Genomic DNA, 12,180 nt, shown 5'->3' with positions numbered 1-12,180 from the left:
GAGAGCTCGAATTTGTTTCCTGCTTCATTTTGACCCTCTGCGTTATTCCGTAATCGAGCGTTAAAGAGAATTAAGGCAAGAACGCGTGTTCATCTGCCCTGAAAACACGGCCCTTGGATTTATTCTGACAACAGCCGAATTCGATTAGGAACTCGAAGAGGCGGCGTTTGGCTTCGGCGCGGCGCTGATTAGAACAATCATCGTTACAAGACCATCAGTGTGAAGGCGGGTCTCCGGAAATAGCGCGCTAATTTATTCTCGCTGTAATTTACAGGGTCACCGAACATCACCAAAGTTTCAGCTTAGAGCCCGTCAGGACCTGAGACTTTATTCTGCATCTCAAACGATAGAACAGTTCTCGACGTTTCATTCTAGCACGTAGTCTGTAATGAGATAAAGTATTAGCACCCAGTACCATGGATTAAAGCCAGGGTGGCTGAAACGTCACCAGATTATGAGGACAATAAGAGACGCAGAGAAAAAGACAGGGCGATAACTCCGAAACTAAATACTTCACTGGACAAACTTGAGCCTTTGTTTCTGGAATAACGGGAATATTAAATAAGACAGGTAAAGTTTGAACCCCTGATTCTGGACACATCTTGTAGACGGGTCATTTCAGCCCGAACACACCAGATCCCAGATCAGAGTTATTTTTTTTCTATGACAGATGGATTCTTCTCTTTTTCCTTCTGCTCAGAATTTTTTCTCTCTCTCTCATATCCGAGATCTGTTCTGAGCACATGAGAGTCGACGCCATCTGTGTCACACATAAAGGGAAACAGTCCTTTGGTATCTTCCCTTAAATGGCGCTCACAAACGCCACCTGAGTCCCATCTACATACTGCACACACACACACACACACACACACACACACACACACACCATCATCATCATCTGTGTGAGACACATGATATAGTAGAACCACGGATAAATAAAGCCTGGATCTCAAGATGTATGTAATGGAAGGGGGCGGAGCCTGCGGAGACGACTGCAGATGCAATCGTTCAACAGTTGAGTGACACAAGCTAAAGACAACGCCGCAGGCGATCCTGCGTTTTCTACCTACGTCACCGACAAAAAATGAACAACCTTTGAACTGCGATTCTCTCAATTCTACGCGGATTAGGTACGACACGAATTCAAATAATAGGCTCAGACGTTCCTGTAGCCCGCGCGGCCCGGCGTTTCTTCAGTTCCCCGCTCACGACTTCAGTTCCTACATGCAGCTATTTCCTGTAAAAATGTCCCGTCATACACGACCTCGCATTCAACGTGTATGGAGATGTTAGGAAGGAAGCAGCAGAGACGGGTGCTGTCTGTGGTGAGCGTATGTTCAGGTAGAAGTTGAGCACGCCGACGGCGAGCAAGAAACGGCTCTGTACGTGTGAACTAAACATTAAAACACACAACGAACAATTAAAACACTACTCGAGTGTTACCGTGTTCAGTGAGCTGCTCTCCTATTGGTCCAGGATGGCTGCTGGGTGGACCATTCTGTCGTCTGATTGGCTGGATTTGCCTTTCTGTGTCCTCAGCGTTCTCCTTTAGAACAGACACGAGGAGAGAAATTATTTATAATTACAATGATTTTATTTATTTATAATATTTTCATTAAGTTTCCATTTTTTCTTTTCTTTCTATCTATCTATCCATCCATCCTTTCACACACACACACACACACACACACACACACACACACACACACACACACAGACCCACAGTGAGAACATTGATGCTGACTCTTTGGAAGTTTTTGGACCGAAGCTCCATCATGCGCCGCTGATTTTCGTTATATTTCTCCTCCACTATATGTCTGTAAATAAACACACACACACACACACACACACACACACACACACACACACACACACACACACAAACAAAACACCCTTTGAAATTACTCACACAACAAAAGCGCACACACACACACACACACACACACACAGAATACATCAGGGGTGTACATAGTACTGAGAAAGTTTACACACCCCTGTTAAAATAAAAAATTAAAAATGAAACCTTTTAATGTAAAATATCAAGCAGCAATTCCAGTGAAAAACAAATAGAATAGTACACGCCCTTTTTATAATGGGTCATGTGACCGCGTTCAGAATGAACCAATCCCATTCAGTCTCATGTTTATAAGTAATGATCATACAGCTGTCATCAATGCAGTGATTCTGATTAACCTCAAATAAAGACCAGCTGTTTCTCTACGAGCTTCTTCGCGTCTTCTTCACGTTCATCCGGCTGCTGAAGCCAAAGAGCTTACAAAGCATGTACAGAATGAAGGCCTTCATCAACAAGAGAAAACAGAGCACCACAGCGACATCACCAAGAGCTGGATGTCCCTCCAAAACTGATGAAAGAACAAGACAAAAACGTACCAGGGAGGCTGCCAAGAGACCTACAGCAACATTAAAGGAGCTCCAGGAACATCTGGCGAGTACTGATTACTCCCCGCATGGTAAATGGTCTGCACTTATATAGCGCTTTTATCCAAAGCACTTTACACTGTGTCTCATTCACCCATTCACACACACACTCACACACCAATGCTAGCAGAGCTGCCATGCAAGGTGCTAACTTGCCATCGGGAGCAATTTGGGGATCAACGTCTTACCCAAGGACACTTCGGCATGTGGAGTCATGTTGGGTCATGTGGGCCGGGAATCGAACCAGCAACCGTACGATTAGTGGACAACCCGCTCTACCACCTGAGCCTCAGCCACCCCATGTGACAACAATCTCATATTCTTCATGTCTGGGGTATGGGGTAGGGTGCGAAAAACAAGCCATAATATATTTGCCAAAACACACAAATTACAAAAGTAAAACTGTTTGGGAATAATGGTAAAAGACATGTTTGGCACAAAAACAAGACAGCCAAAGAACTCCAGACCCACAGTGAAGCATGGTGGTGGTAGCATTATGCTATGAGGCTGCTTCCCTTCAGCTGGGACTGGGGCTACAGTAGGGGGAATCATGGATAGTTCTCCAAAAACAATCTATTTTGGCACAAAACCTGCAGGCCTTTGTTAGACTGCTGAAGATGACGAACAATTTCACTTCTTGCTCGATGATGACCCAAAGCACAAAGTCAGCAAAGAGAAAAGTAAAAAAAAAAGGGACAATTTTGTATAAAAATGTAAAGAGTAAAAGTTTTTTTTTAAAATCGGAAATGTAATAAAGCAAGGGTACAAGTATCAAAATTGAATAACAATCAAGTAAAGTATAAATCCACCAAAATAATAACTAAGTGCGGTACCAGTAAGTACACACACGGAAGTATTTTCCAGCCCTGAAGCACACACGCAGGTCAGGACACTTAGCATAGCTGATTAGCATGGCTTTCAAGCTGTTAGCCGTGTCTCACTTCAGCTTCCTGGCTCTGTCGTCAGCGGCCTGCTGCTTCCTCAGCCTCATCCGCTCTCGAGGACTCATCTTCTCGACCTCTGACCTGTCCCTCAGCGTCTGCAGGTGCACTTTCGTCTGCCTAGGGAGAGAAATGATTTCTAATTACTGCAGGTTAAATGTTTTCGGGTTTCTTCGCATACATGTTTTCATGATTATTTAGAATCTTTTTAATAAACCTCGTTGTGTATACAGCTAGCATGTGTGGCTAACTCGCACGATTGCGTTAGCTACACCGTCAGTTAGCTCGCGGTGCTGTTTTGCGAACATTAGAAACGTTGACTGCTGGCTGTTTGTTTTGTAAATAAATGAACAGTGAATTTTTTAATGGGCGAGCGAGCTGGAACACAGCCGCTAGTTTTCCCTCCACTTGATTCACACGTATCAAAACCGCGAGCACATGACACCGGAGTCGCGTATTTTTAGAGCGTGTGTGAAAAAGAACACAAAAAATATCTCGCGCTTTTCCCAGGATTCTCCGGCAGCGTTGGCGGCGTCACACGCTCCTGCGAGAGGTTTTTGCCGATTAGAGCGTGAGAGTTTGCTTCACTCACAGCACGCTAGCGATGTGAGACACGTCGCTGTCGTCCCCCGCCGTCCCCTCCGAGAGCTGCTGCTTCACACGCTGCGGAGAGACAAAACGAGAGAAAAGAGCTGATGAATCTGTAAACGTGGCTCTCAGAGGTGCTGTGAGAATCTGCAGGTTGACTTAAAGCTTTAATCAGTGGAAAAATATATTTTTAATTGTGCTTAATAAGGACAGGAAGTGCAGCACTTTATCTTCCTCATGCCGTCACGAGGGGAAATGAGAGGTTGTGTTTCAATACCGTTTCAAACCATAGAATCGTTTATATTTCTGGGAGACACATTTTGATGACTCATCATGTACCTGTCTTGTGCTTGTCCAATTAAATGCTCACTAGAATGTATATGCCCCGCCCCCAGGGGCGTGTCTTGCACGACAGTAGTAAACATGGTTCATCGGTGTGTATTTGACCCTGCTTCTTCCTCCCTTCTCCATGTGAGAATAAATGGGTGGAGTTTATTCATTTGGGAGAGGGCGGAGTTTGTGTGACTTTCCGGAGGAGTGTTTTACCGACCCGCTGGAACGCCGCTACCGCAGACTGGAGGAGAATTACAAATTCTTTATACACCGTCTCCACCGGAGTAAGATATAGTAAGATGTTGTGAGATGTTATTTTACCAAATAATTTAATGACAGATCATTAAAGAGGTAAGACCTTTTATCTAAGCAGGTTACCCAGAAGGCATTGCAGCGCTAATAAAGTAGTAAAAAAAAGTAAAAATATAAAGTGTTTCTATTGAAATCTGGTGCAAGAAGAAATAAAAGAAAAGAAAAGGCAGAGGCTGTGTCATGTTTATTGACTTTACCTGAGTGAGCTCCTTAATAACGCTACTGCTCAAAGCTTCAGCTGCGGAAACCCTCAGCAACGGGGATTTCTCCAACATCCTGAAAGACAGAGAGAGAGAGACAGAGAGAGAGGGAGAGAGAGAGAGAGAGACGAGAGAGAGAGAGAGACGAGAGAGAGAGAGAGAGAGAGAGAGAGACGAGAGAGAGAGACGAGAGAGAGAGAGAGAGAGACGAGAGAGAGAGAGTGAGAGACGAGAGAGAGAGAGAGAGAGACGAGAGAGAGTGAGAGACGAGAGAGAGAGAGAGAGAGACGAGAGAGAGAGAGTGAGAGACGAGAGAGAGTGAGAGACGAGAGAGAGAGAGAGAGAGACGAGAGAGAGAGAGAGACGAGAGAGAGAGAGAGAGAGAGAGACGAGAGAGAGAGACGAGAGAGAGAGAGAGAGACGAGAGAGAGAGAGTGAGAGACGAGAGAGAGAGAGAGAGAGACGAGAGAGAGTGAGAGACGAGAGAGAGAGAGAGAGAGACGAGAGAGAGAGAGAGAGAGAGAGAGACGAGAGAGAGAGAGAGAGTGAGAGACAAGAGAGAGAGACAAGAGAGAGAGACGAGAGAGAGAGAGAGAGAGAGAGAGACGAGAGAGAGAGACAAGAGAGAGAGAGAGACGAGAGAGAGACAGAGAGACAGAGAGGGAGACAGAGAGAGAGAGAGGGAGACAGACAGAGAGAGAGAGGGAGACAGAGAGAGAGACAGAGAGACAGAGAGATAGAGAGAGGGAGACAGAGAGACAGAGTGAGAGAGAGAAAGAGAGAGAGAGAGGGAGACAGAGAGTGAGAGAGAGAAAGAGAGAGAGAGAGGGAGAGAGAGAGAGAGAGAGAGAGTTATATAATGTAAATAAACTGTGTTTCATTAATTGTTTTATTGTCGCAACCTGTAACGACCGCCCCCTTCTCATTAATATTCATAGACCAGACTGCAATGTTGATTAATATTCATTAATTAGTCGTGTGATTTCTAAACACAGCAGTAAAATATTAAACAGAAGAAGTTTCCGAGCGTTGAGTTGATGTGAAGTTGATCTACAGCAGTCGATGTAAATGTACTGCACGGTCCTCACCGTTACGCTGCTGTGATCCAGTCAGCTAACGACGTCGTGGAGGTTTAAGTTCTTTCTAGAACGGATATCGCGCTGGTTATGGAGCGTTTTTTATCTGAGGAGCACATGAAGGAATTATTCTCGGCCGCGTGTTCGTTCGGACTCTTTTCACGCGTGGTGTTGAGTGCGTTTACTTTCAGTAGCGTTATCTCCGTGTCTCTTCACTCCGGCTGTTGTACGGTATGCTGATTTCAGCCAATTACAGCACTGCATGCAAATAATATGCAAAGGTGTCTTGCGAGACAGAAAAAGCGTGTGTTTGAATGAATTGAGGATTCTGATGAAGGTCGCTCAGATCTGCTCAGCTGCTCTGCCGTGACTCTTTTTCCTAGCAGAGAATAAGAAATCTCCAGAGTACAGCACTTTTAACAATCTCAGACTTAAAAAAAGATCAATACTAATGCACGCTATTTGTCAAGCCAATAAATCATACTGATGTACAGAGCAAAGGAGTGGGATGGTGAGGAGGGAGAATGAAATACAGGCAAAGCACCAGATAAAGAATATCGTCTCAGGAAAACATCAGTTTCTCACCGCCATCAATCACCGCCAACGTAACGATCACAAACACCATCACATCCTGTCTTTTACGAGCCGAGGATCAATCTGCACCCTGCCAGGGTTTTACACTGGAATAGTTTAGAACTGAACAAAACTTTCATATCCCTGATCATTTATCAAATCAGATCGCTCAAACTTTATTACCCTCATCTATCACCGAGCCTAACGATCATCCAGCAAGCAATTTACTGACACACCACGTTCTAGCACACAAACTGCTCCTAATCCCGCTGTGACGCGACGTGACGCCGCGGATGTCGTAAAAGTATTAACCCGGGTTTTTATTTTTAACTCATTACACTGTGACGAGACGATCGCAATCGGCTGGATTCCGCGACAGGCTGTGTTTTAACAACTAAACGAAACGACTGTTACGTCGTCGAGATCTGGAAATCCTTCATCCTTCCAACTGAGTCCGAGCTAATACGGAGATTTCCCTCTCCTCTAGGTTTTGTTTATCGTGGTGTTTTCGAGACTGTAACGGACACAGACAGAACTCTGTCGATGGCCGAAGCTGATCGCAGCTTCCTAAGACCGCTGAAGGAATTCTTTTTATAACGTGCTATTTGTGTCTGCGAAAGCAAAGTCCTACAGTGGAAATGATGATCATCTTCGGTAAGCGTCTCCTTCCTGTGTCCTGTGTTATCAAGGTTATCTATGACGTCCAAGGTCGTCTGATTCCAGTCCACTTGCGGTTCCTCGATGTAGATGTTCCTCTACGGGAAGCCGGATTTGTTTACTGTCCTCTCTGGACATCCATCTGCTCTCATTCACACCGTGTCTTGTCGTGTAAGATTACTGTTGGAGTTTTTGCCGTATAAGTAGAACTTTATTATCGTGTGATTAAGTCGTCACGGCCAACCGTCAGATCATTTCATTCAATTCAGCTCAATTCTATTCGTACATCGCTTTTAACAGTGGACGTTGTCTCAAAGCAGCTTTACAGAAACATATAAACACAGGATGGAGATTTTAAGCGTGTGGATTTATCTCTATTGAGCGAGACGGTGGAGACGGTGGTGAGGGAAAAACTCCCTGAGATGATCTGAGGAAGAAACCTTGAGAGGAACCCGACTCAGAAGGAACCCGTCCTCATCTGGGGAACGACGGATAGTGTGAGAGTCAAAGAGAGTTCATTATGGTTTAATATGAAGTCTGTTTGGCCTTAGAAGCAGCCGTAGTGCCAGCAATCTGGAATTGGAGTAGATGAGGGAATTTAATCATTCGTCTTCAGTTATATTCTCTGTAGTTTATTTGTCTGGAGCAGGAAGAGGAGCGGGTCTGAAGCAGCAGCAGGTCCTACACCCTGATACGCCCGAGAGCTTTTTCTGAGTTTGTAGAAGATGATTTTGCCGGGCGTTTGATATCTCCGTTCGATCCGAGAAGATATTGCCTGATGTCTGAATGAGATGAAATGCTCCCGCTCATCCCGGCGAATAGCACAGAGCCGGAGGATGGATGTTTGCTTGAATTCTTTGTGCATTGATGGAAGCTGAAGAGATTGCGAGCTGTATTTGCCGCCAGACGTTCTGAAAAGCTCCTACTACAAACATGCGAAATTCCCCAAGCTCAGGCTCGAACCCCAGACCTCGGATCCGTGAGGCGACAGCGCTGCGGCTTAACCGGATAAAATATACAAACATACGATGCTGAATACTGACTTCGAAGCTTTTCTGAAGAGAAAACTTTGTTGTGTTTTACTCAGATTCACATTCATCACTCTTCAAACGGCTCGCCGTTCCCATTCGTCTCCGTGTACCGACTGAATAATTATTCACCTTCGCTGAATAGTATGCTTTAAGATGAATCATTTTCATCTTTAAATATGATAAATGCTAAGGATTAACGCTTCCTCTCGAGTAATAAAGCCACTGATGTTTTTGTCGGAGAGTTTAACGATGCTGATCAACACAGACAGAAGAAGTGATTTCTCATGGGTTCTTCAGGAGCTTAAACGGTTCACACCATGAAAAAAAGAACCCTTTGTGGAACCTTTAACCCCCACTGAGGTCCGCTTGTAGAAGCACGATTTGGTGAACGGCTGTAGCTCATCTGTTTTCTGCACAAAGTATTGGCACCCCTCTACCCCTAAGCTTCGACGGAACGGAACCAGCATGGGATCTCCAGTGAGGCTGGATGTTGGTTTATTCTCAGTACAGGTCCTGACATAGTGTTGCGTGTGTACTTGTGGACCGCACACGGTAACGTACTCGTGGACACACACCTCTGCATTAAGGAGTTGAGCTCTGGTGAGTATTTCTCTGGCAGCGACGGCGTCGAACTTTCCATGATCTTCTTCACCACGGACAGGAAGTTCTGTCCCTCAAAGGCATGTTTCAAACAGCACATCTCGTACAGGATACAGCCTAAAGACCTACACACACACACACACACACACACACGTCCATAACCTCCTGAGCCAATTCACAGTTCTATCATTTTCATTTGTTTATATGCGCTTGAAGTCATCTTTATCATACCGGCATTGCAGATGCTCCTCTTGAGCAAGGTTCTGTGGAGAACCGAACAACAAAGTATTTTCCTAATCATAAACGGAACTCTTCTTTGGAAGCTAAGTACCCGTCATTACCCAATTAACTAGATCGAACGAACACGTCTGCAGCGTCTGAAGCCCCTGTGTGTGATCTGGAGGTTCTCGCACTTGTCGTCTGAAGCTTTAAAGGAGCTGGAGGTGTTTACAGGAAGGTGAGAGCGCAGGCGTCTACACGGAGCCAAGCGGGAATACGTGATGAATTCCGATGCAGCCGATAGCTGCATCGTTATCTCGCTGAGGCGGAATAAAGGTGAAGGGTCACGTGCCAGGCGGAAGAGTGGATTAAAATGAAGACGTATCTATAAAAATGCTGATTTTACCCAGAAGTCTCCAGTCACCGAGACAGGGACGATGGGGAAATAGAGAGGCCTTGAAAATCCATCAGAGAGGCAGATATAGTGTGTGTGTGTGTGTGTGTGTGTGTGTGTGTGTGTGTGTGTGTGTGTGTGCAGGCTCTCTGTCCAGACTTGCACAACAGCCTAATGAGAAGAGTGTACAGTCGAGTGGGCATCATCAAGGGCATTTCTCAGAGCACAGAGAGAGAGACAGGTAGAGAGGACAGACAGATAGAGACAGACAGGTTCATTCTCCCACACGCCCCGTCTTGGTCATGAAGCTTGTCTAAACTCTACAGTGATTCAGCCTGCATTTAAACTCACGGGAGAATGAAAGTGTGATGACGAACAGAGAGAATGTCTGTGAGCGGAGTGCAACAACAATCAGAGAAGAAATGCATCAAAATAAGAAGAATAGATATATATATAGATTTTAAATTATTGGTTTAAATGATAAACTATTATCAGACCCACTTACCACATGTCTGATTTGGAGTCGTAACCTTGGTGACCGAGAGCCTCGGGACTCATATAGTACGGCGTTCCTGTGAACGTAGTGGCGACGTCACATGACCCCATCAGCAGGCACGACACGCCGAAATCACCTGTCGAGATGGCACCGAGTTATTCCATCACACACTGATCCGTACACCACAGGGCTGCGGAGTCCTGGATCGTGATTGGTCAGAAGGAGTCGACTAACACGTCACCGACATGTCACAGCTTTATATGTTAAGATAATACGTGCTCGTTTCTATAGTAACCGCTCGTCCGTGCTGTTTCGAACTTCAAGAGAGACTCTGGTGAGGGAACGGACGTGTTGTAATGAATAACCTCACCGGCCTTCAGAGAGCTCACCGATCTTCACGACGTTCTTCTTCAGGAACACGTTCTTAGATTTCAGGTCTCGGTGTAGAATCCGTCTGTTGAAGAAAATCACACACACACACACACACACACACACACACACACACACAGTGGTTCATTACTGGCAGCCTGGAGTATAAAGGAATGAAGCGTGGAGCTCTCTGCACACTCCAGCCTCTCACAGCGTGGTGTGTTTGAGATGACGGAGTTGAAGAGCGAGGTTCTTCACCTCTCATGCATGTAGTCGACCCCCAGCAGCAGCTGAACCAGCCACTCCCTGACCTGAGACTCAGACAGAGCTTCTCCTGAGACTCGCAACCGCTCCAGCTTACACTCCAAATCCCCATCCTGAACACACACACACACACACACACACACACACACACGGTACATCACTACACATCAGGTTCAAACATTCACATCACATCATTCCGCCATCATTAAAGACACGTTCACATCAACACACTACATGTGACAGAAATAAAACGTGTGTAGGAGAAGTCACGTGATGATGGATAGAATCTTGTGTGGGTTAAAAGGTGTGTATTATAGTCCTGATTATTGTGCAGGTCCATTAGTTAAGGACCAACACATGACAGTGAAGTGATTATTTTCACACTGGAGTGTGTTATTCCATTCGCCAACAATTACAATGTTTACTTTATTGATAAACAACACATCATGTGATTTAACGCTGTCTAGTTAAAAAGTTAATGTTTTGTGACACACACGAGACAACTTACTTCCTGTTCTCACTTGTGTCATAGCAACGATAAATAAACGATACCAGGATCTCTCTCTCTCTCTCTCTCTTCCCCTCTCCCTCTCTCTCCCTCTCTCTCCCTCTCTCTCTCCCCCTCTGTCTCTCCCTCAATCCCCCCCTCTCGATCTCCCCCCCCCTCTCTCTCCCCCTCTCTTTCTCCCTCCCTCTCTCTCTCTCTCTCTCTCCCCCTCTGTCTCTCCCTCAATGCCCCCCCCCTCTCTCTCTCCCTCTCTTTCTCCCTCCCTCTCTCTCCCCCTCTGTCTCTCCCTCAATGCCCCCCCCTTGATCTCTCTCCCTCCCCTCCCCCAATCCCTCCCCCAACCCCCCCCCTCTTTCGCTCTCGCTCTCTGTTACGGATGATCGTGCCATTTCTGTGATCTCACACAGCATCTCGAACCTCACTCATGCTCCTGTGGACTCCTTTATTAGTGATATGGAGTGTGTGTGTGTGTGTGTGTGTGTGTGTGTGTGTGTCCAGGAAAAGGAAGTGTATTAGTGTTTAATCAGATGGAGTTGTGTAGGACTGAAGATAATCCTTCAGAAGCTCTTTACAGTATCTGGGAGAGCAAACACACACACACACACACACACACACACACACACACACACACACACACACACACACACTACCACACACACAACCACACACAACCACACACAACCCAGGGTTCAAAGGTTCAATTTAGAAAGCGCAGGAAATGAAGACACTTAAACAGACGTTTGATCTGATATCTAATTTCTATCTGGTATCTCTCACCCACGCCGTCTTCTCAGTGATGAGAGCTGTGAACTCTGTAACAGGAAGTACATCACATTCATATAACCCACACCAACAGTGCTAATAACTCAACACACACACACACACACACACACACACACACACACACAGAAGTCTTTGCTGTGCCAGTTCCCTTGCCACTGGTATTGTCTCTCTCTCTCTCTCTCTGTCTCTCTCTCTGTGTATGTGTGTGTATGTGTGTGTATGTGTGTCTCTCTCTCTCTGTCTGTTTCTCTGTCTCTCTCTCCGCCTCTCTTCTCTCTCCCTCGTTCTGTCTCTCTCTCTCCACCCTATTCTTCCTGCCTTTTATTTTCTCCCTCTTTTTATTTCTCTCACCATCATAATATCCCCCTTTTCCTTTAGTCTGTCTTTCTCTCTCTGC

The 12,180-nt window shown here is 45.7% G+C and overlaps 1 protein-coding gene across 1 annotated transcript in view; it reads right to left on the bottom strand.

Moving 5' to 3' along the window:
* The window catches only part of nek11 (NIMA-related kinase 11), a 44,114-nt gene that overhangs the window by 15,177 nt on the left and 16,757 nt on the right, over positions 1-12,180 (bottom strand). Inside the window, exons 4-12 of the mRNA XM_053610955.1 lie at positions 10,487-10,605; positions 10,249-10,313; positions 9,869-9,995; positions 8,726-8,875; positions 4,811-4,889; positions 3,973-4,115; positions 3,381-3,500; positions 1,724-1,817; positions 1,444-1,546 (exon numbers count right to left, since the gene is read on the bottom strand). Coding sequence (XP_053466930.1) covers positions 1,444-1,546; positions 1,724-1,817; positions 3,381-3,500; positions 3,973-4,115; positions 4,811-4,889; positions 8,726-8,875; positions 9,869-9,995; positions 10,249-10,313; positions 10,487-10,605 — 1,000 coding nt within the window. The remainder of the gene's footprint in view (positions 1-1,443; positions 1,547-1,723; positions 1,818-3,380; positions 3,501-3,972; positions 4,116-4,810; positions 4,890-8,725; positions 8,876-9,868; positions 9,996-10,248; positions 10,314-10,486; positions 10,606-12,180) is intronic.

This window comes from Ictalurus furcatus, chromosome 23 (genome assembly GCF_023375685.1).
Source record: "Ictalurus furcatus strain D&B chromosome 23, Billie_1.0, whole genome shotgun sequence".
In the NCBI taxonomy this organism is placed as follows: Eukaryota; Metazoa; Chordata; class Actinopteri; order Siluriformes; family Ictaluridae; genus Ictalurus; species Ictalurus furcatus.
The sequence above is the reverse complement of the archived record's forward strand: the minus strand, read 5'-3'. Positions and strand labels throughout refer to the sequence as shown.